This window comes from Pelophylax lessonae, assembly GCF_965119305.1.
Source record: "Pelophylax lessonae genome assembly, chromosome: 3".
Classification (NCBI taxonomy): Eukaryota; Metazoa; Chordata; class Amphibia; order Anura; family Ranidae; genus Pelophylax; species Pelophylax lessonae.
Genome location: NC_138770.1, coordinates 210,451,184 through 210,476,366, shown reverse-complemented (window position 1 = coordinate 210,476,366; position 25,183 = coordinate 210,451,184). Strand labels below are relative to the sequence as shown.

Here is a 25,183-nt window from a genome sequence, read left to right as displayed (position 1 = left end):
ATTCCAAGCCTTTTTAATTTTCAGATTAGGAAGTGTTGCTAGGGCTCTGTATCAACTTAAATTATGATACAGTTGTTTCTTTTAATGAATTAAGTTATCCCTGTGGAATCTTGAGAACATAATGCTAATGAACCTCTGAATAGCTCATGACACTTGTGAATGTCGGGGCGATGACAAGGTTTAGCAAGAGATAATGGAGTGATGCACATCTGTAGGTCTGTGGATCTGTAACATTTTAAAAGGGTGTAAAGAAAAGGTTGCACCTTTGTGTTATAATAGAAAAGAGTTTTAATCAGTTTTTTTTTAAAAGAGCTTTTCAAAGAAATCAGCCTTAGTAGAAATATGGTTGCTACCATTGCTTTGAAGGTGCTCGCTTCAGAGCCTCATCTTTTAATAGAGTGATATATAGTAACTTGATCTTAAACACCACATTACATTATTCAATAAGGTTTTTAGGAATGAGCAATTCAGGCCATACACACATTGATTTTTCAGTTTTGATCATTACTAACTACTGTAATATATTTTACTGTTATTTTAACTGTAAAAGATTTTATTATCACTACATTTAGGCCTCATGCACATGGATTTATGAAAATAATTTGGCAGAAAAAACGCCTCAAATACTACAATTTTAACGCGCATTTATGCATGTATGTACGCATGTTTATGTGGGTACAGTATTTAAGGCTAAATGCAATCTACTAGCCAGAATGGTAATTTATTCTGGCCATTGGAATACATTTAGGGGCATACATATGCATTTATACGCACTAATGGGCTATACACACTTTAAGATTTTCTGAAGACTTTTTCCTTTAGACTTACCAAAACCATATAATGTGAGGTCAAACCTAAACACTTTCAATTTGTATGCAATCTGGCAGGCCCTTGCACTACATAGAAAAGGTAAATCTGAAGGAAATCTAACCACAAAAGTTGGATAGTGTATATCCAGCCTTAGACATATTTATACATGTTTCTGTTCAAAAGCTCCTCTACGAATGCTTCTTTGGTATTTTGTTTTTTTTTTTGCCTGTCAAAACTTCTTTTTAAATACTCCTCTACAGTAAACACCTATGTGTGCATGGCCACATAGGCTGACATAGAGATGCTTTTGTCAGAAACATAACAGGCAAATTAATTTTGCTTTAACACATCTTGAGAAAATGCAACTATTTAATAACTTAAAAAAGTAAAGTCATTTCGAGTCATATGTCTCAAGTCCAAGTCAAGTCTCAAGTCATGAATACCAAGTCAAAGTCAAGTCGAGCCTTTTATTTATTTTAGTCAAGCAAGTCTCAAGTCCTCAAACTGGTGACTTAAGTCTGACTTAAGTCAAGTCATGTGACTCAAGTCCCCCACCTCTGCATATTGGGGTAGTTCCATAGGATTGGAGAGGCTCTGGAAAAAGTCCTGGAGGCGAGCATGGGAGTAGGTGACGAGGGAGCTAGAGGACAGGAGGTTTTGAGAGGAATGAAGAGAGCGATTAGCTTGGTATTTTGAGACTAGGCTAGTGATGTAGCTGGGGGCTAAATTGTGGATGGCTTTGTAAGATATTGTTAGTATTTAGAATTTAATTTGTTGGGTGAGTGGAAGCCAGTGGAGGGATTTACAGAGTGGAGTAGTGGACAGTGAGCGATTGGTAAGGTGGATGAGTCTGGCAGCAGCATTCATGATAGATTGAAGGGGGGGGGGGGTAGCCTATGTAGAGGTAAGACAATGAGAAGGGAATTGCAGTAAGTAGTCAAGGCAGAGACGACCAGGGAGTGAACTAGGAGCTTTGTTGTGCCATTGGTTAGAAAGGGGCGTATTTTGGAGATGTTGCGGAGGTGGAGGCAGCAAGATTTGGACAGTGATTGGATGTGGGGCTTGAAGGAGAGTTCAGAGTCCAGAACTACACATAGGACCTTGGCATGCGGGGATGGGCTGATAGTTGTGCCATCAATTTTGACAGAGAGATCAGAGGAAGGGGCACGTGGTGGAGGAAGAATTATAAGTTTGGTTTTGGATAGATTGCGTTTGTGGAAGTGGTGAGACATCCAGACTGATATATCTGCTAGTAAATTAGTGATATGTGAGGAGACTGAGGGAGTGAGCTAAGGGTTGGATAAATAGATTTTGATATCGTCAGCGTAGAGATGGTATTGGAAGCCATGGGAGGCTATCAGCTGACCCAGAGAGGAGGTGTAGATTGAAAATAGGAGAGGTCTAAGAACAAATACATTTTTTAGGAAGCTAGAATATCTATTTGACTGTTAACTCCCGTTGCTGTCATTCATTAGTGGTTGTTTTTGTACATATAATGGCACAATCATATTTAAATTCACTGAATTTTTGTTGAGGATTTGGTACATTTTTGTAGAAAGTTTTGTAGGGTCCATTAACACCAGACTATTATTTATTTATTACAGGTACTTATATTGTGCTATCAAGTTACTCAGCGCTTTACATTTTTATTATACATTTACATCAGTCCCAATCCGCCGAAGCGATCAAAGCAGAAGTGGGATCAGATAACTGTCAAAACTAGGTACCTGCTCCCAGAAAAAAAAAAATTGTCAAAAGTGTTAAAGGAGGGGGGCAGGGGAGGTGGTAAAGTGCAACATCCCTTTTTAGGTGAAGTTCCGCTTTAAAGTGGGTATGATTTTCTGGCGTGTATATACAGTAAAGGCAAACATTTTTTTAAATTTTATTTTATATTTGTGAGAAAGTGTTACAACCTTGCTGTTTACGTTCCCACTGGGGAGATTTAACTATTGTTTTCAGTCCTGGTGACCTTTGTCGGAAAGTGAAGACCAATTGTACATTTATAGAACTAGATCTGGGAATTGTAGATTGTTCAATAACATGATGAGGAATTTGGTTAGCCTGATCAGAGGAAAAAATATTCAGCTAGTCATGAAAGAATATGTGATCTCGATGACTTGGAAGAATGGGCACACTACTTCCACTTTGGTTTTCTGGCAACCTCAGACAGCCCCCATAAGCTACATATTTTAGTCTACCACGCAGAAGATATTGTGTGGAATGAAATTTTGTCTTATGGAGGGCAAGGTAATCTTCATACTGTTGAGCTGGATATTGGATGGAGTCGATGTTTTGTCAGCACGGTATGCTCACTATGGAAAATATTCTCCTATTTGGCAGATGAATGTTTTGGAAGGATCCTGTGCCATGAATCTAGTACTCTTTTTGGAGACATATTTTTCTATGAAAAGAAAAAGCACAAATTCCAATCTAAAAGCTGTACTGTGACTTGGCATTATGATTGTTTGTTCAAGAAAATTTAGGAGCCCTTGGATATAGGTCTATGGTTGGGGAAGAATAAAACTCGGAGTGGGACAAGAAGCCCCACATACCTTTAGCTTACTAAATTTCATTTTTAGGCTATTTGCCCACTAAAGCGCATGCACGTGTAAAGGGCAGTGTTTGCCCACATAAGATGCGTAGGTGTTCAGTGCATTACTATTCATGTCAGTTGGGATGCAGTGGCTGCACAGACAGTAGCTACTCCCAATTTAGCGTCCATGTGAATGTGGGTGCAGGAAGGTGTGTGTTCCTAAATGCAGACAGTGTGAGTACGGGAACACACCAGCACCCACACATGTGTGAAATTGTGTCTGCTAAATGGGACGGCCTGCATGGGTATTCACAGGGCACCCATGTGGGCGAACATGGTCCTTCTAATGGCTGCATGCTTAGTATTGTAACATACTGTGTTTCCCAGATATTCAGACTTACCATCTTGTAGTGAGAAGGTGGTAAGTGCGAGTCTGGTATTCTAGAGTTCAGGCTTGTTTACTGAGGTGCTGTGAGTACAGGCCTCCATAGTGGGGAAAAGTAGGATCCCACAAATCCTGTTAATGTGAGGAAGGAGCGAGGGTCCTATGGGTCTATGGACTAGGGTCAGGGCCTATCAGGGTCAGGAAGTGTTTTATTTGCAGGATTACCAAATGAAAACACATCTAATTAAACGTCTGAAAAAAGTGTTGCAGCCACCTCATCTAATGACTTGTAAGCTTATTTCCATATATATTCATTTTTGTTTAGGGGCTCAGATATGTTTTAAGTACATGAGTTCAAATATAATGGTTGGAAGCTCTGAACCTCTCCAGCTGTTCCATTATGTCAAACAGATACACAAAGCATGTTTAATCAGATAATGTAATAAAAGGAGATGAAAGTGACACAAGCAAGCCCAGCAGATGTAACAAAACTTAATTAAACAGCAAGAAAAATACAGTACATACAGTACACAGTACAGTCTGTTTTCTTGGTTAGAAAAACACAACCGTTAACCTTGGTGGTTTTGAAATGCTGTGATGGCATATGATGTAAATGTCTGCTGATGATTTGCAAACCTTTAGTTTAGTGTTACAAATGATGTTTTATGTTCTTGTCTGTAATGCTTATACAGTGACTCACACTCCCCCCATGTATGGTACATAACAAACCAGTGTTAGAAATCCAGGATTGCTGACACTGTCTGCCCGGCCCATAAGAAATCAAAGTGCACACAGCTTTTTTTCTGTTCTGAAATGTGCAAACTGCCATGTTGTATAAATTAATCTCAGCACTCGTTTTTCTTTATTAGTTTGAGTACACACATATAATAACTTAACAAAATAAGACCCCATTCACACTTGACCTGAGCATCTTTGGTTGTATTTGCTGTGTTTTTAAAGTGGTGTTTTTGCATGCATGATTTTATTTGTAGTCATTGGAAATTTAGTTACTAAACAAAAAAAATGCATTACATGGGTTTTCGCTTGTTTTCCAGGTGTTCTCATTTAAGGGCTCTTTCAGACGGCCGCTCCGCTGCTTTAGTCCGCTGCGGGACTTTTTTTTTTTCACGGAGCGGATGACATTTGTGTCATCCGCTCCGTGTGCCCGCATATCATCCCATCCGTTTGCGGATGATATGCGGACATAATGTAAGTCTATGGCATTGCGGATGTCAGCGGATGACACCGCTGACATCCTATTTTCCTTCCTTTCCGTTTTTTACACGGATGAAAAAATAGGGTTCTGTTCCGTTCCAAAAAACGGAACAGAACTGAAAGGAAGAAAATCGGATGTCAGCGGATGGTATTCCGCTGACATCCGCAGTGCCATTGACTTACATTATGTCCGCAAATCATCCGCAAAAAAATAGGATGATTTGCGGACAAGCGGAGTGGCCGCGTGAAAGAGCCCTATGTCTATTGAGGCAAAACGGGCAACTCTGCCCCAAAAGAAGCTCATGTACTTTTTCAAGTGATGGGCTTTAAGTGTTGCTAAACCCTCATTTAAAAAAATAACAAACATGCCTATACTTACCTGCTCTGTTCTTCTTCTGGGTCCCCCCCCCCCCTCCCAGCACTCCAGACCCCTTCTCATCGGGTGCTGCTAGGGAAAGCCGATTTCCCTGGGGGCACCCGTGCGTTTTCGCTCCCGAGTCCAGCTGCTGCATCCATTGACACAGATGGCAGGACTCGGCTCTGTCCCCTGTTCCCGTTACACCAGATTTGATATCAATCTGTCAAATGAGGAGAGAGACAGTGGTGGGAGCTGCTCATGCACATCGCTGGATCGGATAGGCTTCTGTAAGGGAAAAGGGGGGTCTGGGGGGACTGCTGCAGCACAGAAGGTATTTAAACTTAATGAATAGAATGCATTAAGGTGAAAAACCTTAAGGCTTTAGAACTACTTTAAGCAATAATCAATACAATGGAAATCCTAGCGTCAATTGGGGACACTGGCGCATGGGAAGATTACACATATACTGTACTTTATAGTTTCAGTTTGTCAAGGCATTCATTTGGAAATATGCTGTTGGATCACCTAAATATGCTAATGCTTCAGTGTCCGGTTGTCATACATATGGGCCACTTAAAGTTGGCTCCGCACAAGTTTGTTGTATTTACGTAGGTCTTCAGAACTGAGAACTAGGAATCAGTCCAAAAATAAAGAGCTATATTACCACATGGTGTTTAAACTGAACCTTTAAATTGGCTATACAGAGCAAAGCAACTAGCCCAGGTAGCTACCGGTCTTCCTATTTGCATATACTTACTTTCTCTTTGCACCACCACCATTACGTTAGGCAATACAAATCAAAGAGAAATACCTGGTACTTACCCCTATGGGGAGCATGCGGCCACTCCCTTTTCTCTCACAGCTGGCACTTGGTGTTTGGCTAGTAGGACACCCAATACCCAGCACTGTCACATTAACGGATAGAGACTCTTTAGCCCAATGTAAGGTCTAAGTTTGACTTGTAGTTTACACAAGATCCCCTCTTTGCTTCCAGAGTGACAGCAAAGTGAAAGGAAATTATGTATGTGTAACTGGGAAAGGCAGTAGTTAAGTTAACCAAGGGCTAGACAAGAGTTAGGTAGCTGATGCCCCTTAAAAATTACAGCTAGTGTTTACGTTTTAAGGTTTTCTCTTAGCTGTTGTCAGTGGAGCGGGCTCCTTAAAAAAAAAAAAGAAAAATCCCATCTGGCTTCTGAATTGGACAGATTGACTCCACAATTCCATATTAATTTGTCCACCACTGGGTTAACCTGTTATCTTTCCCTGCATGTGCAAAACAGCTAATCAACACCTTCATCTGTAGTTTTGCTCGCAGCCATTGATGTTTGTATGTATGTATGTATGTATGTAGGTATGTATTATTGGGCCATGTTACCCTAGATTCCCCCCCCCCCCCCCCCAACCCCCATTATAGGATTCATACCTTGTGTTTATTTTTTGGCTGTTGGAGCCAGTATACTGTCTACTTTCACTGTTGATTTACAATAAAACCATATAGTCTTTATAACAAGAGAATAGAGATCATTGTACGCTGCCCAAGATACAAAGAGTTTTGTGACTACTTTCAACAACAGGCCCACTACCTCCTTCATACAGTTTTATTGAAAAATGTACCCAAAAATGTCCAGAGATATAAATAAAATAAAAAATAAAATAATAAAACAAATTACAACATAGATGCAATAGGCAATATAGGGACAACAGATGGAATTCACTTTCCTTGGGGGCTTTAAAGTGAGCAAACTTTATAGACTATGTTCTGGAAACACATTTAGAAAATTGTTCTCATGTTATAAATAAAAAATCTGCTTTATTGTTGTTATCATTTCAGAAGTTTCTCCTTGATAACAGGACTAAAATATACACAGTACTCTCTTAGCCCAGTGTTTTTCATCGTTTTTTGAGACAAGGAACCTTTTAAATTATGCAAAATCTTGAGGCACCCCATTATAAAATGTAACTCAACGTTAGAAGTGATTTATTTATTTTTTTAAAGCAAACACAATGGTACTGACTAAGTATTCGAGTGTTTCTCTTTTCCCTTTCCTCCCTCATTCAGCTGACCTGACCCCAATGCTAATGGGGAGGAGCAGGGAAGGGCTGAAAAAGGATGCTGTGCAGGTGCCCAACGTTCTCCTTAGCAAAAGATGATGTCAGTGGTGTTTAGGACACTGGTGGCTGGAAGGCTCTAATACTGTACAATAAAAACATGTGGCCTTGTGTAACCACAAGGCAGGCTTCAGGGCAATTTTTGGGCATTTTGCCAAGACACACTTGAAGAAACTTGAAGGCACTCCAGGGTGCCTTGGCATCCTGGTTGAAAACAGCTGCCTTAGCCTTTATTCCAGCAACTATCGATTGTGCTGATGTTATCTAACTTTAGGTGTTCGAACAGTAATTGTAATGATTTATTGGTTTGCGGTGCTTGCTTTATTCCCCGGTTTTGTTGAGTATAGACTATTCAAATACCCCTTTAAGGACTGCAGTTCAGAATGTATAAGGAGGATATTTTATCTGACACTGTACCAGAAATATGTGTTCTCTGATCTCCAGTGCAGAACCGTTAGTTAGAAGTATGTGAATAATGTTCTGACATTCAAAGGCGAGGCTTTGGCTAGACTGATGTGGAGGGGTGGAGGGAAGGAAAGCGCTGTTTGTCTGTATCCCATTATGAATCAGAGGAAGTTATTGTCTGTTGAAGCACACTGTGCGCTCTGTACATTCTCAGGCACATTTTGTTTTCCGGACACTCGTTCACTTAGTCAGAGTCTGTCCAGGATGAGTGTAACTGTCATCCACAGCTGATGGCAAGGAAATGTATGGAGTTATGTATGTGCATTTCAAGAAGAGGCCTCTGAAGTCTTAGCAAAGTTGCATAGTCTCTCGTGACTGGCAGTTTAAGGTATTCTAGAACATGCCCTTCTGGGCAAAACTTTTGCTGACATGCCTTTTCTTTAAACAATGTCAATTTTCATTACTAGATGTACAGCAAAACATTCTTAGATCCTGTCCAGCTAATGTTAAAAAGTACTAGCTTTTTACATTGAGCTATGTGCGAAAATCTACTTTATATCTCTTCTTTCCGGCCTTTCTAGACAAAGCACTAAATGAATGACAGCATTGGAAATAATGTGCCGTAAAAGGAGAATGAAGCAATGTCCAACAAATGATGATAGTTTTTTTTAAGATAAACACTGTTTAGGAACATGTAGTCCAAGGCTGAGGTTATTGATCTGCATTTTTGTGTGTAATCCCTCCTCTGCCGTTTCATTGGGATCTAATATATTCTGCTTCTTTCTTACAGGAATCCAGTCTGAGAAGAGTAACATTCTGCTACAGGTCTCCCAAAGACGGCTGCAAGTGGACAAGTAATGGGGTTTCCAGATAAAATGTGTTCATGAGGTAACAGAAGGAAACACAGGAATACCTTCCCTTTCCCTTACCCTTCCCCCTTTTTTGTTAGCCCACAGACAAGAAATGGGTCAAAAGATCTCAGGGAGCATCAAGTCTGTGGATGTGCGGGATCCACCTTACAGACCAGTCAAGCGAGAACTGAGGGGTCCAGACTTTTGCAAGCCTGCACGATTAGATATGCTGTTGGACATGCCTATGGCCACTTTGGATGTTCAGTATAAGCATGCATGGAATAATGAGGATCGGTCTTTGAATATTTTTGTGAAAGAGGACGACCGACTGACATTCCATCGACACCCAGTTGCACAAAGTACAGACTGCATCCGAGGGAAAGTTGGCTATACAAGGGGCCTTCATGTTTGGCAGATTCATTGGCCCACCAGGCAAAGAGGAACCCATGCTGTTGTTGGGGTAGCAACTGCTGATTCCCCTTTACATTCTGTTGGATATACTTCACTGGTAGGAAGCAATAGCGAGTCTTGGGGCTGGGACCTAGGACGAAATAAACTTTATTATAACTGTAAAAACCAACCTGGTGTTACATATCCAGCCTTTTTAGAACCTGATGAATCATTTGTACTCCCAGACTCCTTGCTGGTAGTGTTAGATATGGATGAGGGAACTCTTAGCTTCATAGTCGATGGACAATATTTAGGAGTTGCCTTCAGAGGACTCAAAGGGAAAAAACTTTATCCTATTGTTAGCGCTGTATGGGGTCACTGTGAAATTACAATGCGATACATCAATGGACTTGATCGTAAGTATTACATTCATGTTTCATCTTGCTTATAGAAAATTTATGTTTGATAGTCTGTACAGCTTGTCTTATGATACAGTGTATCATTTCACATGTTATGTGGTATTTACAATGTAAGTGAGGTCACTGTGACATTGTAAGCATTGTATGGCTTAAAGATGGAGAATATAAAATACGGTACAAATACAGATGAACATTTATTTTAAAATTCCTCTGAAGATTGAGCAATGCTGCAGTTGTAAATGTAGAGTGCTCAGAATTTAAGGGTGAGATTGCCTATAAATTGAATGTCTGTAGCAGCCCTCAAATTTTTCACTCGCCTGCTCGCATTTTGCGAGTGAAAAATGATTGAATGCGAGCAAGGAGAGGAAGAAACAGAACACTGTCTGGACGTGCAGGGGTGGGCAGTGTCCATATCTGTGATGAGGGGGGCGCACTAGGAGCTTCTGCCTTCACCTGCCTGACAGGAGTGAATGTCATTCTCCCTCCTGTTATTGCAGCAGCACAATGCATGATTTCTGGACTCCTCCGTTCCAGCCACTTATCTCTTCTGCAGCCGTTAATCACTTCTCTCCTTCCAAGATCCCCTCTCCTGTTGGTTTGTTCTACTCGGCCAGGTTACTTTCACTTTGTATGTCTCCTAGCACTTGTCTTTATCTTCCCTGCACAATCGTAAGTCAGCAGCGATTCTTGTACTCCTCTGTTCACATTAACCCTTCATATACTTCTATCTTTCAGCTGTCCTCTCCATAAATCTGTACTGTATGTCCTGCAGCCTCTGGTCCCAGCTCTGAGCATTCCAAGCAGCCATTTAGCTGACCCTGTCCTGTCCAAAAATACAGCCTTAGCACTTTCTCTACAGTCCTTCACTCTGCTCTTCATTAACATATATTATTACAACCCAGACCCCCCCCCCCCCCCCTATTCACTTTCTTATCCCTAATAACTGGTGAACTGTGGTTTGGCCAGTGTAATTGTATGTGCGTTTTACCTGGATTTTAGGTGCATTTCTATTGAATTTCTATTACAAAGTGCGTTTCATGAAAGCGTTTTAAAGTCCTGCATGCTGCATCTTTGATGCGGCTTCAGAAAATGCACTGTGTAATAGAATTCAATAGAAGTGCACCTAAAATCCAGGTAAAACGCACATACAATCACACTGTTGTTATTAATATTTATTTGTGCAACTTCTGCAGTCATGCAAAAACATTTAACATAAATGCAAAAACATTTTATAAAAATTTTTGAGGACGCATTTAGGGGCGGGGCAGGGTAGGGGTTAGGTGGGGCAAGTAGTGGCGAGTAACCCTTAAGGCCTGGCTAGTAGCTCAGGACTTGAAATTTTGAGCCCTGTCTGTAGGTTATCTCCAACTTGTGCAAACATGCTCACTCATTGATCTCATTGGAGATGGATTGGAAAAAACATTGGCCTGTAAAATGCATAAATATGTGCACTCTTTGAACCATTGTCTTCTGTCTGTGGCTAGAGCTAAGCAAGCTATATATATATATCAAAGGACAATCAGATCAGTGGGCACAATCCAACCATCTGAAGGTGTCTTTAGGTCAAGTTTCAGTTATAAACGTAAATACCTAGGTCACCCAAACAATCATGTTTTACAATGTGAAATGAAGAGACACATGCTGACTCCTCTCACTGGAGCAGGTCTGGGTTCACACTAGCTACGGCCGCGGCTCACAGCAGGGGGTCTGGTGCGTCCCTTTTCTCCATTTCAGGTGAGAATCAGGTCAGACATTTTGCCTGAATTCTGACCTGAAACAGACCAGAAGATGCACAGATCCCTTTCCCAGTACGGACTGCAGCCGCCCCAGAGGTGTGTGAACCGGCTCCATTGAGAGCCAGTCACAATCTCCTGTCATGTGAATTGGAAGCGGGGAAGACGGCATCCAATTTGCATAAGTGTGAACCCAGCCTGAGGCTATAATGCTTCAAAGGAAAATCAAATATGTGATCTTTACTTCTATTCTCATATAATATTTAATTCAGTGGGTAATACTGATATTTTATATTTTTTATCTAGTCTTTTCTGTGTATAATTACAGAAAGCATATGTTGTGAGTTTTATACTTATGCATTGCAGTGTGCTTTGATACAAAATAATACAGCAGGTACAGTTTTAGGTCCTTTGTATTATACTAGGCAGTCCATTCCAATGAATGGGCTGCCGTATCACGATGGATAAAAAACACGACATAACATGGGTTAAAACGTAGTGGACAAGACCAGCGTAAATGGGCCCATAAATAATATGTTATTCGTTTTGGAAAAAAAAGGAGACGTTTAGAACTCCTGTTGGGTTGTTACTGTTATCTGAGTTCTGTTAGAAAAATGTACCCTCATTTACTGTCAAAGTGACATTTGTTTTATCAGACAAAACAGAATAGGGATCTAGCCTCCCTCAATGTAATTCCCTCTATGTTGCTGATGGAAATTTCTCCGCATTTCCTGTCTGGTTGTAACATAACAGTAATTGAGGTGAAATCTCTCTATTGTAGCCCTGGAATGCTGTAATACCCCAATAGAGTTTCTAATTGTTCCCCACCGTATACAAACGTATACACCGTATAAAAACATAAGAATAATAGCTAGATATACACTTGTTATATGATAAGCTTGAACACTTTAGTAGATAAACACCTAAAGAACTCATAGTCTTCAAACAACCAGTCATGCATAGGAAGCTGCCAAATATTTTTTTGGAGCGTTGTCTGTTGTGGTCAGTGGAAACACATGTACTTTGCTCCCCTAAATAGTCACGAAACGGAACTGACTCAGCTGCGCAAAAAAAAATTCTACTTCTAATATGATTATCATCATAATCCTCATTGTTGTAAAACCACTAATAGAAAATGCGATAGAGCAAGAAGTCTCAGCCATTCGTACATTGTGTCAGAATATGTTCGTCATATACCGTACAATATTGTGTAACCGCAGGAAGCACACCGCCAACTTTACACACTGAGAACAGAGGAATACAATGGCACACATAAGCCTGTTCTTAGAAAGTACATTAGTCCCACTCACGCACTACATACAGCATTTTGTCAGCTCTCCTGCTGTTAGTACACAATGCTCTCTGTAGCAGGATAAGAACATTTAGCAAGTCAGCAGAATGTTGACATCTGTGTGGCTCGCTCTCCCTGACTTTAACCCTGTCAGGTTGCTCAATAATGTGGAGGCAGCGACCAGCAAAATGTGCGCCTACCAAGGTGGTTTTTTTTTTTTTTTTTTTGGTTTTGCTTTGCCAGTAAACAAAATTCCTGAGAGCTGAAGTGTTCTGGAGAGATTTTTTTTTCCCTTTCATTTTCTTGGAAACCTAAAACAGACTACCTTAGACCTACCATTGTAAATAAGATACAATTTCTACAGAGATGCTGCACTTAACGTCAAAAAAGTAGGTGCACAATATAAAATATAGTGTAGCACTAAATAAAACTTGAAATGGAATATCTGAAAATAGTAAAAAAGCATATAAGTCCCTTCAAATGACTGTTCTTATGCTGTCCACGACTAAACGGGTCAAATAGAAACTGTTCAGCTCAAGGAATCCAAGATGCAGGAGAGTAAAGCCTAGTACACACGCAACGATTATTGGCCAACCGATCGTCTGTCTTTTGTCCAGAGTGGTGTTTTGTTGGTTGGAATGTGCCTAGACTGCACACAAATTTTCTCGCCCAACAAAATTCTATTTCAGAAGTTATGTCATGTGTTGGTTTGCTTTCTTTGTTTTCTTTCTTCTCTGAGCATGCCCAGACTTGCTCATAAGATTTTTCCCTGTTGAGATCTGTACTGACTGCACGAAAATCGGCCGTGTTTTTGACGGCGGACAAAAATTTTATAGCCTGCACACCAGATTTTTTCGGTCGGAGTCGGTTGTCGGAAGCATCATACTAACAAATAAAATATATACCTGGACACAAGCTGTCAAGCAAGATATCTCTGCGCTTTTTGGAGGAGTCAGTTGATTAACTGCTAAAATATATGAACTGCTGCTACTTCACCAAATAACGAAAAATATTTGAAAGTACATATATAAAAAGAATAGTAGCGCAAAAAGTCAATATGATATGACTCAGAGTGTAAAATCAGTAAAACAGTAAGCATTCAAAGATAGTGCTTCATTAACACTCTAAATAGGGTGCAAAGTCCTTATAATGTCCATAGAACATCCAGGAAATCGTGATGATATTACTGGATCACCTTTCAACCACCACCAAGTGTCACACCGAGAGGTCAGTAGAAGTGGCAACTCACCAAATGTAGTTGCTCAAGTGTTCTCACACAGGAGCAAAATAAGCAGGGTTCATAAGCTGAAGTGGCAGGTGTGCCTGAAGAAACCTGGACTATTCACCACTGCTGCATACACATTAAAGACCTCCTTCTCATAGACTCCCCTCGGTTAAATGGTATCATGTAAAGAAGAATGGCTCCTGTAAAATTCCTTTCTCTGAGTCCTCCGACAGTCGCCGCCGCCTCTAAGTCATCACTGTTGGGTATTGACTTCCGCTCCGCCGCTTTTTTCCTCCTGGAGCAGGACACCGGTGCCACTCCTGCGGAGCGGAAGTCAATACCCAACAGTGATGACTTAGAGGCGGCGGCGACTGTCGGAGGACTCAGAGAAAGGAATTTTACAGGAGCCATTCTTCTTTACATGATACTATTTAACCGAGGGGAGTCTATGAGAAGGAGGTCTTTAATGTGTATGCAGCAGTGGTGAATAGTCCACGTTTCTTCAGGCACACCTGCCACTTCAGCTTATGAACCCTGCTTATTTTGCTCCTGTGTGAGAACACTTGAGCAACTACATTTGGTGAGTTGCCACTTCTACTGACCTCTCGGTGTGACACTTGGTGGTGGTTGAAAGGTGATCCAGTAATATCATCACGATTTCCTGGATGTTCTATGGACATTATAAGGACTTTGCACCCTATTTAGAGTGTTAATGAAGCACTATCTTTGTATGCTTACTGTTTTACTGATTTTACACTCTGAGTCATATCATATTGACTTTTTGCGCTACTATTCTTTTTATAATCATACTAACAAGCCGAAAATCGGCAGATCGGTCGTCAGACAAAAATTCCCTGCCGAATTTCGACACGCGTGTACAAGGCTTAAGGGTCCTTTCACTTTGGTGCTAAAAAAAAAAAAGCACCTGAAATGCTCACGAAAACATATTCCCATTAAAATCAATAAATGCTTTCACACTGGGGCCGTGCGTTGGCGGGGTGGTGAAAAAAAAATCCTGCGAGCAGCATCTTTGGAGCTAAAAAAAGTGCCTCAAAAATACCATTCTCCATTTAAATGAATGGGAAACGCCTCAAAAGCGCCTAAAAAGCACTTCACAAGCGCCTCAAAATGGTTCTGGAAGCAGTTTTTGAGTCACAGTAAACCACTGGTTTACTGTAGAGATGAAGGTGCCTTCCTTGCTGACATCGGCAGTGATTTTGATAAGCGAGTGACTGCTGGGCGTAGAATCCCCTAAGCTTGCACATCATGAATGGGGGAGGGGTGTGGGGGCACGGTTGGGCATCTTTGCCTAGGCAATGGATGACTTAATCCCGGCACTGCATACTAGGCAGATTCCTGCTAATTATTGTTTTATGTCCTTGTGTCAACGATACATTCATAATTCTAGAACTGTATATTGCAGATAATATAGAGTGGTTTAAAACTGCATTGCTTGTTAATGTCCCCATCCTGTTATCAGACCTGGTTAGTTTGCACTATCCTCAGTGTAAGAGATCTACACAGCCTGGCTGATGTACATCTATTATTTATGTCTGAGAAAGACTGGAAATAACCAGTCGTGCACCTGAATAATAACCCTGGGCCAGCAGATAGGTTGATTGATTTAACAAGTGAATTATCCCTGCTTGTTTACTCTGCATTTCCCAGCAGGGCTGATTGCTGTGGAAGTGTAAATGTGTGCTGTTTGGAAGGCTGCCTTCAGCCCTGGCTCTCCAAGAAGGATGTTTGACTTGGCAGTACAAGAATGCCCTACTATTAGGACAATAGACATGTTCTGGAAGGTGGCCCCATCATGCACACATTCTGGCATTCAGGCCTTTTATATATGAGTAGGTATCTTTCAATTTTAATGATCACTTGTGCCTCCTGAATTGCATTCACACCTGTGAATGCACCCACACTCCGATTAGATGGGAGTTCCTGTGACTAGCTGAGGGAGGCAGCTCCATTGGAAGCAATGGGAAGCTGCTGAAACCTGCAGCTAGTTGTGGCCACTTGCATGTAAACACTCATGCAGCAATCAAACGCGAATGGCCATGACTAGCGGCGGAAGCCTCCCAATGTTTTCAATCATGGGAACCACCACTTGGGTTCTCACAACTATCTGGAGTATGGGTGCATTCGCAGGTGTGAATGCACCCTAATACAGTTATTGGTAGATGAAGACTAAACTACATATACATAGACGATGCATGGTCAGTGCCTCCAGAGTTGATAATATAGTTAAGGGTGGGTTCTGGATGTTTGAATACTCCTACCCTTTTTTTTTTTTTTTTTTAACCTAAATATGTGATAACTGTAAGCATTAAACTACGCTATAATGATTGTTACTTACAATAGTGATCATTATTTTTAGTAGTGAGTATGAAAACACGAAATAAGAGAGTCTGGCACTGGTAACACTGGTATCTTAAGCACCATAGTCTTTGGGTCAGAGGATCCAAAGACTATACTTTGGAGGATCCAAAGACTATACTTTAGAGTCTTTGGGTCAGAGTGCATCCAGGGTGGGTTCTGGATGTTTGAATACTCCTACCTTTTTTTTATCCTAGATATGTGATAACTATAAGCATTATACTAAGCTATAATGATTGTTACTTACAATAATGATCATTATTTTTAGTAGTGAGTATGAAAACACGAAATAAGAGAGTCTGGCACTGGTAACACTGGTATCTTAAGCACCAAGGAGTATAGTCTTTGGGTCAGAGGATCCAAAAAATATAGTTTGGAGGATCTAAAGACTATACTTTAGCGTCTTTTGGTCAGAGTGCATCCAGAGTGGGTTCTGGATGTTTGAATACTCCTACCTTTGTCTGGCACTGGTAACACTGGTATCTTAAGCACCATAGTCTTTGGGTCAGAGGATCCAAAGACTATACTTTGGAGGATCCAAAGACTATACTTTAGAGTCTTTGGGTCAGAGTGCATCCAGGGTGGGTTCTGGATGTTTGAATACTCCTACCTTTGTCTGGCACTGGTAACACTGGTATCTTAAGCACCGTAGTCTTTGGGTCAGAGGATCCAAAGACTATACTTTGGAGGATCCAAAGACTATACTTTAGAGTCTTTGGGTCAGAGTGCATCCAGGGTGGGTTCTGGATGTTTGAATACTCCTACCTTTTTTTTATCCTAGATATGTGATAACTATAAGCATTATACTAAGCTATAATGATTGTTACTTACAATAATGATCATTATTTTTAGTAGTGAGTATGAAAACACGAAATAAGAGAGTCTGGCACTGGTAGCACTGGTATCTTAAGCACCAAGGTGTATAGTCTTTGGGTCAGAGGATTCTAGTGCAGGAGTGACGCAATCACTAGAAGAGAGAAAAATTGGTCATATACTGGTCAATATTTGGCTGGTCATGCAGGAACCAGCCAACTTTCGATCAGCTGGTGTCTTTCCATGCTCAACTAAAGTTCTTTCTTTATTCGACTTCTGTATGAGGGACATGCTGGAAAATTTTCCGATCAGCGGCTGCAGGGAGTGATCAGTGTATTCTGCTGCTATCAGAATACAATGTCCTGGTAGGGGGGTTTCCTCCATCCACATTGTTGTTAAGGATGGTAGAAACTGTTTGTTTTTATCATTTGGCCTACCTAGCCTTACTAGTAGGATTACAGGGAGGGTTAGTGTAAAGACCGCTTGAACTTCTAATATTCAATTTATGGGCTGAATGAGATAAAATCTACCCATTCTCCTATCCACCACAACAGCAGAAGTTTTAGGCTTGGTTCACACCTATACTTTTTTCAGGGCGTTTTCAGGTTTGCAGATGCACACTAGAGTCCATTTAACATGGTTTCCTATGGGTCGCGTTTTCCACCGGTGTTTTTTGGAAAGGGTCAGGAACTTTTTTTTCCTGCAGCAGGTTGTGCTTTTGGCTCCAAACACTTCAATGGAAACACAACAGAAACGTATCAAACATGCAGTGCTTGCTTTTTTGATCCTTTTCTGCTGCGTTTTTGCTGGTTTCTCCCACAAGACAGTAGACACCTCCCAAAAATGCAAAATCACCAAAAAAAAGGCATTAAAGACACCTCAAAAACGTGTGAAAAATGCAAAACACATCAACTGCAACCTGCATTGGTGTGAACCAGGCCTTAGGCTAAATTCACACCATACCAGACAACTGCCAGTTGCAGTAGGGTGCAGTGTGTTGTACAATTTAGCGCATCACAACGATCCCTTTTTTATGTTTTTTTGATTTGTTTTGTAAAAACTTTATATGAAGTGTACAAAATGTACATTTCGTTAATGGCGTAATGGTGCTGTACAGCAGCACGATGCGCTGCGCTGCAAAAACAGTGCTATTCAACTCTTTACGGTGCAGTGCGATAAAATACAGCATGTTTGCATTTTATTGCACCACACTGCAGCACAGCCTCAAACTGCGTTGCAATGTGAATGAGAAACATAGGAAACAATTGTTTCCTGTGTGTCCTTGTGGTGACAGATGTTTTACATTGCAGTAAAACTTCTGTCACCACACATTGCTTGAATTAGTCCTTAAATCATCTCTTTTGTTAAGCCAGGTAGTGCTTGCAGGGCTACCCATGGCTTGAATTTCAGTCTCTTCAGCAGGAATCAGCCAAATGTGAGCCATCTATGGGGACCATTAGAGTACGGCATTACTATCAGTGCTGGAACCTACCAGCGCCAATATACAAATGCTAAAAGCTGATGTATCGCTGGACAGGATTGTTAGGACTAAATTAAAGGTACATCGCTTATAGTTGACCATAGCACAGCTTGGTGGATGACATCTTTTATTTACAGGAATACAGTGCTGCCCTATCTCCACCTCCAGCCTTCCGATGACATAGTGAAAGAGTAGCAGAAGACTGATGGGATCACCCTCTGCTAACACTGTTTTCTTCACATTTCAGCATGCTTATTTGTCAATAGATTTGCATGTAGCACCCCTGATTGATCACCAGTGCTGTTTTTATCTCCTAGTTGGAGTGCTACAGTATAACAATTTGCTGTAAAGCGTACCAAGTCAAATTAAGTTACTTTCACTAGCTGCCGTTAAAAATGCATATAAGGATGTACTAATATAGAGCTACATTAATGTACAGTATGTGCTTTATAGCTGCTGGGGTTTAGCTTTAAGGCAAATTATGCATGTACAATAAATAAACCACACACATGTAAAAAAATAAAAATCTGCAAACAAAATTTAGCAGCAAGCACAATAAGGGATATCACCTTATATACACAAACCTAAATTCACTATATATATATTCATGCAAGAAAAAAGTATAAACTCAGTGAGAATGAATAAATCAATAGATGCACACAAATGTGGATTAATCAAAAATTCCCCAATATAATAAGAAGTATTGGAATGGGGCAAAAAACAGTGACTTTTTCTCGAAAACAGAAAGTGCCCAAAAAGGATTCATCACCTTCACCCGAAATGATATGGTATAAGCTTACTGGATGGACATGACCTTCTAACTAAAGAGTCCCCTACCTTCAATAAACTGCACCACAAGGCTCAAGGAGAAAGAGGGTAAAGAACACCCCACATAGTGTAGAAAGCCTTATTTAAAACACTTTCTTTGTTTTGGAGAAGTCAGGGAACCGGATGACCGCAGGAGGTGACGGCCAGGTTATCATGATAGAGGTGCATCAGTGGCATCTACCATCTGTGTTAGTTAGTTGTTCATGTCCATCTGATAAGCTTATACCTTTTCATTTTGGTTGAAGTTGGTGGATCCATTTTGGGCTTTCTTTGTTTTGGAGAAGGCAGGGACCTGGATGACCGCAGGAGGTGACAACCAGGTTATCATTACAGAGGTGCATCAGTGGCATCTACCATCTGTGTTAGTTAGAGGGTCATGTCCATCTGGTAATCTTATACCTTATCATTTCGGGTGAAGGTGATGGATCACCTATTTTTTTGGGCACTTTGTTTTCCCACATTCAAAGACTTTTATTATAGGCCACTTTCAAACATGCGTACCGTTCGTTTGATCAGTTCATTCTCTTTTTTTCAAAGAAGAAACGGATGAAATTTACATCGGTTTTTCATCCTTTTGTCATCCGTTTTTCATCCATTTTGTTACATCTCCTTAACCACTTGAGTCCCAGAGCCATTTTTTCATGCAATAACGGGGGCTTTCATACATTCAAAGAAACAGATGTACACTGAAGCAGATGAAAACTAATGTAAATGGACGATAATCCATTTACATCCGTTTTTACCATTGGAATGCATTGTTGTCCATTTTTTATCCATCAACGATCCATATGTGTAAAAGGGGCCTTAGGGAATTTTTCTTTAATCCACATTTGTGTGCATCTATTGATTTATTCATTTTCACTGAGTTTATAATTTTTGTTTTATAAATATATATATATGTAGCGCAACACGTTAAATTACTCAAATATTCTAGCTTAATTTATATACCTACAATTCTCAAAGAGCCAGTTTACAGCACAATTTCTTCATTCTGGATGTATTTCCGCATGTGCGTTTTTGATGCATTCCGTGTTGGATTTTTGATGCATTCCAGTGCATTTTTTCCGTCTTTGTTTTCTTCATCTCAATTGGGGACATGTCCTTTTTGGTGCTTTTCAAACAGAAAAAATGCAACATGTTCTATAATCATTATAAACATTTTTTCCCTGTTATTTTTATTCTACAAGAAATGCAGCAGGAAGATTAAACCTGCATATTATACAGTAGCAGAGATGGAAAGTCTACAGAGAGAATTTTCAGCTGGAGCCCCTGGCGGAAACTAATGACAGGCACTGAAATCTGCTAGCATATATGCAGAACTGAATATCAGATCTAATTGGAATGATCATTCAACAGCAGCATCAATTTCAGCTAAAGCAATAAAAATGTAAACTTTTAACTGCTGTCATTTTTACAAAGTGTTTTAACGGAACAATGAAAGTTGATTCGTTGAACAGTTGAAAAAAAATGATCCAAATCTGTCATTTGAGTACCAGTTAAATGCCGGACAGCCAGTAGTCTTTTTATCTTGAAAGTGGTTGACAGTAAAAAAAAATAAATATCTTTAAAAAGTTTGTAGTGAAAAATCATTAGTAGCAGTTCTCTATTGGATGTTATGTGACATTGAGACCAATATAAGCTGTAGTTGATGTATATCTAGCATTATAGGGTCAACCCTAACTAATTGATATTTCAGTATTGGGCGGTTGCCAGAGGGGGCTAAATCACCACATATATATATTATATCTCTTGTGAGCTTTACCGGAGAAATCCAACCTCCTTTTTTCAACTTCTACTGCATTTAGGGAAACAAGGGATGGTATATGTTTTACCTGCAGTGAGGAGCCAGGACAGGATGGAAAATCTATCCAACGGTTAATCAAACAAAAACGCGTCTGACATTAGATTGTCTTCTGTTGAATGGAAGCAGCCACACATAGATCGAAATTCAGCTGATCCCTACTGAGCCAACTAAATTTTGATCCATCTATGGCCAGCTAGTCTTAAAAATGCTCCCTCCCACCTCCTAACACCTGTGCTGCCTAACCTGTGCAAGAAAGATGTATATACTTAGCAAAGATGTATATACCTTAGCAAAGCCACTAGCATGACCCTTATTATCTTTTTAACTATCTGTAAGGGTGACATTCTGACCACCATTGTAATGCCTGGTACACACAATAAGTTTTCTTTTCGAAAAAAAAAACTTGAGGAAGCGTCTGTACTGGCTATGCAATGTTCGTATAGAAATCTCCCTGTTGTGCTATCGTGTTTTGATAGGGGGACCTCACCAGACTACCCCGCCTCCCACCCACCTTGCCAGCGCTTGCAGCCATTGGTTCTCCAGCATTCTCGTTCGACAGAAGCCAGTCATGAGATCAGGTTTTGTAGGACAAGCCCCCGTACACACGGGCTGAATGTCAGCTGATTTCTACTGTACCGGGTGATTTCGGACGATATTTGGCCCGTGTTTACGTGGCTTAAATAGCAGTTTTGCCATTTAACCCCAATGAATTGGTTTTAGTAATTGTTCCCTGAGATCTAAAAAAATATTTTAGCTCCTCAGAGCGTTCAATAGTAGCCCTATGAATGTGATAAATTTAATAAGAAAACTGACAAATTTGACTTGATTGCCATGCCAGTGTTTTTAATTCTACATTTTTGAGATGCAAATTTTTCCAAATGTGAAAACCACATTCCCAGTTATTCCCAGGATTGAAAATGTTTAACAAATTCAATTTGTTAAACATTTTCAATCCTTTTTCCAATTTCCACATCAGTTTGGGAAAAAAATGATCATTTATTTGACCTCAATAACTTTTAGAGAAATTGAACAAACATTCCGAAAATTAATTTTTTCTAACAAAATTCTACTGGTTACATGAAAATAACATAGAATATCAGTTTAAATGGTATACATTTCCTTTAAAGCTGAAGTTTAGTAATGTATAATTTTTCATAGTTAACATTGGTCCAGCTGGGACCAAGGTGAGTATGCATGTGTTATACTTTTGGGATCCCTGTGGAGGCTGAAAATCACTGTAGTATTCATCACTACTACAGTGATTGCCGCTGTCTTTTGGATCCCATGCCGAGTGGTTGCCAGGAAGTCCAACGCTTGGAATGGGTACCATTCAAAGTACACTTTGCATTTTCTCAATGAATGCATTATGCAAAAAATATTTAAAGTAAAGGTATCTAAACCAAAGAACAAAAATATAAAATAATTCAGAGTACCAGTCCTTGCATTTTTTATGGGTTTTGATACGCTTTAATGGCTAGACAAATCTACTTGTCCATTATTGGAATTTAAAAGATTAATACAGCAGAAAACGGAAATATATGTGTTATAATAAATCTAAACCCTACGTGGACAATAAATATTGTTCCTGATCATTTTCACATGGTGCTTTTGCAAGGAATAATTCATTTCCTATTTCTATGGAAAAGGAAACATGCAATTTGCATGAAATTTCCCAGTATGTAGAAAGATCTTTTTTGCTCAACCTCAACCCAACTTTGGGGTCAGGATCAGTCACACTGTATCCCATGCCAATTGTTGCAATTATGCTTGCTTATTCTAGTTGTGAATATTTTAAAATGCATAGTGAGCCAAAGAGAAGGATTGAAATAGCTGGAATGACTATACAAGATAGGAGCAGTAGTAGACTCGTGTGATGTCTTGCCTTGGAGTGTACTCTGCGCACTGAATAAAACCCCAGTCCCTGTAGAACCTTTTTATTTTTAGCTGCAGCCTCTCATGTAGCCTCTGGTGTATTAGCACATAGATACTGTTTCTGTGTTCAAGCTTTAATGGAGTCATGAAGCTCCACGCCAGAATATCATGGTTTGAAGTAGACAGTAGGAAGTCACACCGTCATTCGTATCTCCATTTAGACATCTATTTAGAGAGTTTTCTGATTTCTTTTAAGTGTTCTTATCCATTAGCATACTGTTACACCATATAAATAGGACATCTGGCTATATATGACGTCTCTTAATAATTCTCAATGGACTTTCACAGTCTTGTCAGTTCCATTACTGCAAGCAGTATTCCTGTCACATGTGATAAGAGGAGGGAGGGGACCTCTGAAGCTCACATCCACCTTATTCATGTTTTCCCTGTGCATTCATCATGTTCTCATGTATTTAAAATTATTTTATTTACCCTTTAAAGTAAAGTTGTCACCTACCTGGACAGGGGAGGACTGGGCCAGGGGGGAGGGCCGCAATTGCCCCCTGGGCTGCTCTGATGCCCTGTAAAAAAGGCTGCAGTGCTTCTGCCACAGACATGCCTAAAGGATTCCTGTCGAAGAGAAGTAAAAAGTCCCTGTAGCTGACCTACTGAGTGTGGGTTGAAGACAAGGACAAAGTGCACGCTTCCCCCCCCCCCCCCCCCCAGCATGGATGCTGTAAGGCTGGTGTAAACTGTGTCTGAGCAGAGGCTGGTTCCATGCCCCACTGGAGACTCTTCTGCCCCAGCCAGCCCCCAACTGAGCTGTCCCAGCTCTCCCCAACCTCCCCCTGCTGGCCAGGTCGGGAACTCGGATTCAGCTGGTAAGTAGAAAGTATCTGGAGCAAGGCTTCAGCTTATAATGGGGGTCAGAAGGAGGATTGGGAGTCGTTGCACCATGGGCCTCTGGTTTGTACTTGCCCCCTGGGCCAAAAGTTGTCAGTCAGCCCCTGTACCTGGACAAATCAGACCATGCATATAAAAAATGAATAAAAAGTGGAGGTTATCTTTAGTGAAATCTGCACGTCAAAACAATTAGTAGATCAAGAATGGTAGTCAGCTGAACATTTATGTCAATCTTGACTCTTCTTTGAAAGTCAAGCTTACCCCCAACCTTCTTCTACTTCTACCTTTTCGTCCTTCAAGCCTCATGCACACTGGGCATTTGCGAAGCTTTCCTGAACACCTCTCTACTAGCAGGAGAAAAGCCGCATCAAAAACGCTTCTAACGCTCTGTTGTTGTAAACCTGTTTGGGCGTTTCAAGCGCTTGGGCGTTTTTATTAATTTAATTGGTCAGAATAATAATGTATTCTGGCCACTGAAATTGATTAAACAAGAAGTATGGAAATTTGTTTTATTTTAGAATTATTCTTACCTAGATGGATGCAGCATTGGTCGGATGCTGAATCTGTTCCTTGCCAACTCTAAGGCTAAGAACCGAGTGATCAAACACCGCTGATTGCTTGGTTCTCAGAGCTGCCTGAGCAGAGAGCTGGTGACTGTCAGTCACTGCTGTCTGCTTTGCCTCTCTAGCGCTCACTGGAGCGCTGGGCGGTGGAGGGGGTGGAGAGCGGACGGCTCAGGCTCTCAGTGGCTTGCTGAGAGGCTGAGCCGGGTGACGATCCAGGCATGTGGGCGGATCCCGACCATATGTTTGCAATCTTTCCTGAGCCTGGACCGGCTCTGTGACATCAACCAACAGCGAGCTTCAGCCAGTTGTCTGCTGAAAATGGGTCACAGGAGTGCAGAAGGAACTTCACTCCTGTGATTCACAGGAGAGATACAACCAAACAAGCTTTGGCTGCACTTCTCCTTTATTGCTCAAGCACTAAACGTGCCTAGCGTTATTTCGCATTCACATGCATTTAGGCACGTCAGGCATCTTTTTCTGCAAAAATGGTGCTGCACCTGGACATGCTGACAGTGGATTTTGTTTCTGCCTTGAAACACCTGTAAACTCCTATGTGTGCATGGACACAGTGGCCAGTATTAGGTGGCATTTAGAGTTAGCCAAAAAAAAAAAAAAAAAAACGTCAATCTAAAAGTGGCGTTTTTAGCTCCCAGTGTGCATGAGGGCATAGTGTAATAGGTAGCTGAATAACCATTAGGGATGCTTAGGATATGGGCAGTAGGGCTGAATTCGATTTTCCTTGGTAAACTCCAGAGTTGACTGCAATTTCAGATGCTTGTATCAGTAGATCTTCTCTGCTCCACTTCATCCTGGCCTT

General features: G+C 40.7%; 1 protein-coding gene across 2 annotated transcripts in view; it reads left to right on the top strand.

Annotated features, from left to right (window-relative positions):
* SPSB4 (splA/ryanodine receptor domain and SOCS box containing 4) overlaps positions 1 to 25,183 on the top strand; it is a 235,164-nt gene that overhangs the window by 95,929 nt on the left and 114,052 nt on the right. Inside the window, exons 1-2 of one of the 2 annotated variants that reach the window (XM_082251670.1) lie at positions 8,023 to 8,203; positions 8,606 to 9,472. In XM_082251670.1, the coding sequence (XP_082107796.1) occupies positions 8,779 to 9,472 (694 nt within the window). In that variant the 5' untranslated portion in view covers positions 8,023 to 8,203; positions 8,606 to 8,778. Of the gene's footprint in view, positions 1 to 8,022; positions 8,204 to 8,605; positions 9,473 to 25,183 lie in introns of those variants that run through there. The other variant, XM_082251669.1, reaches the window with a different exon arrangement.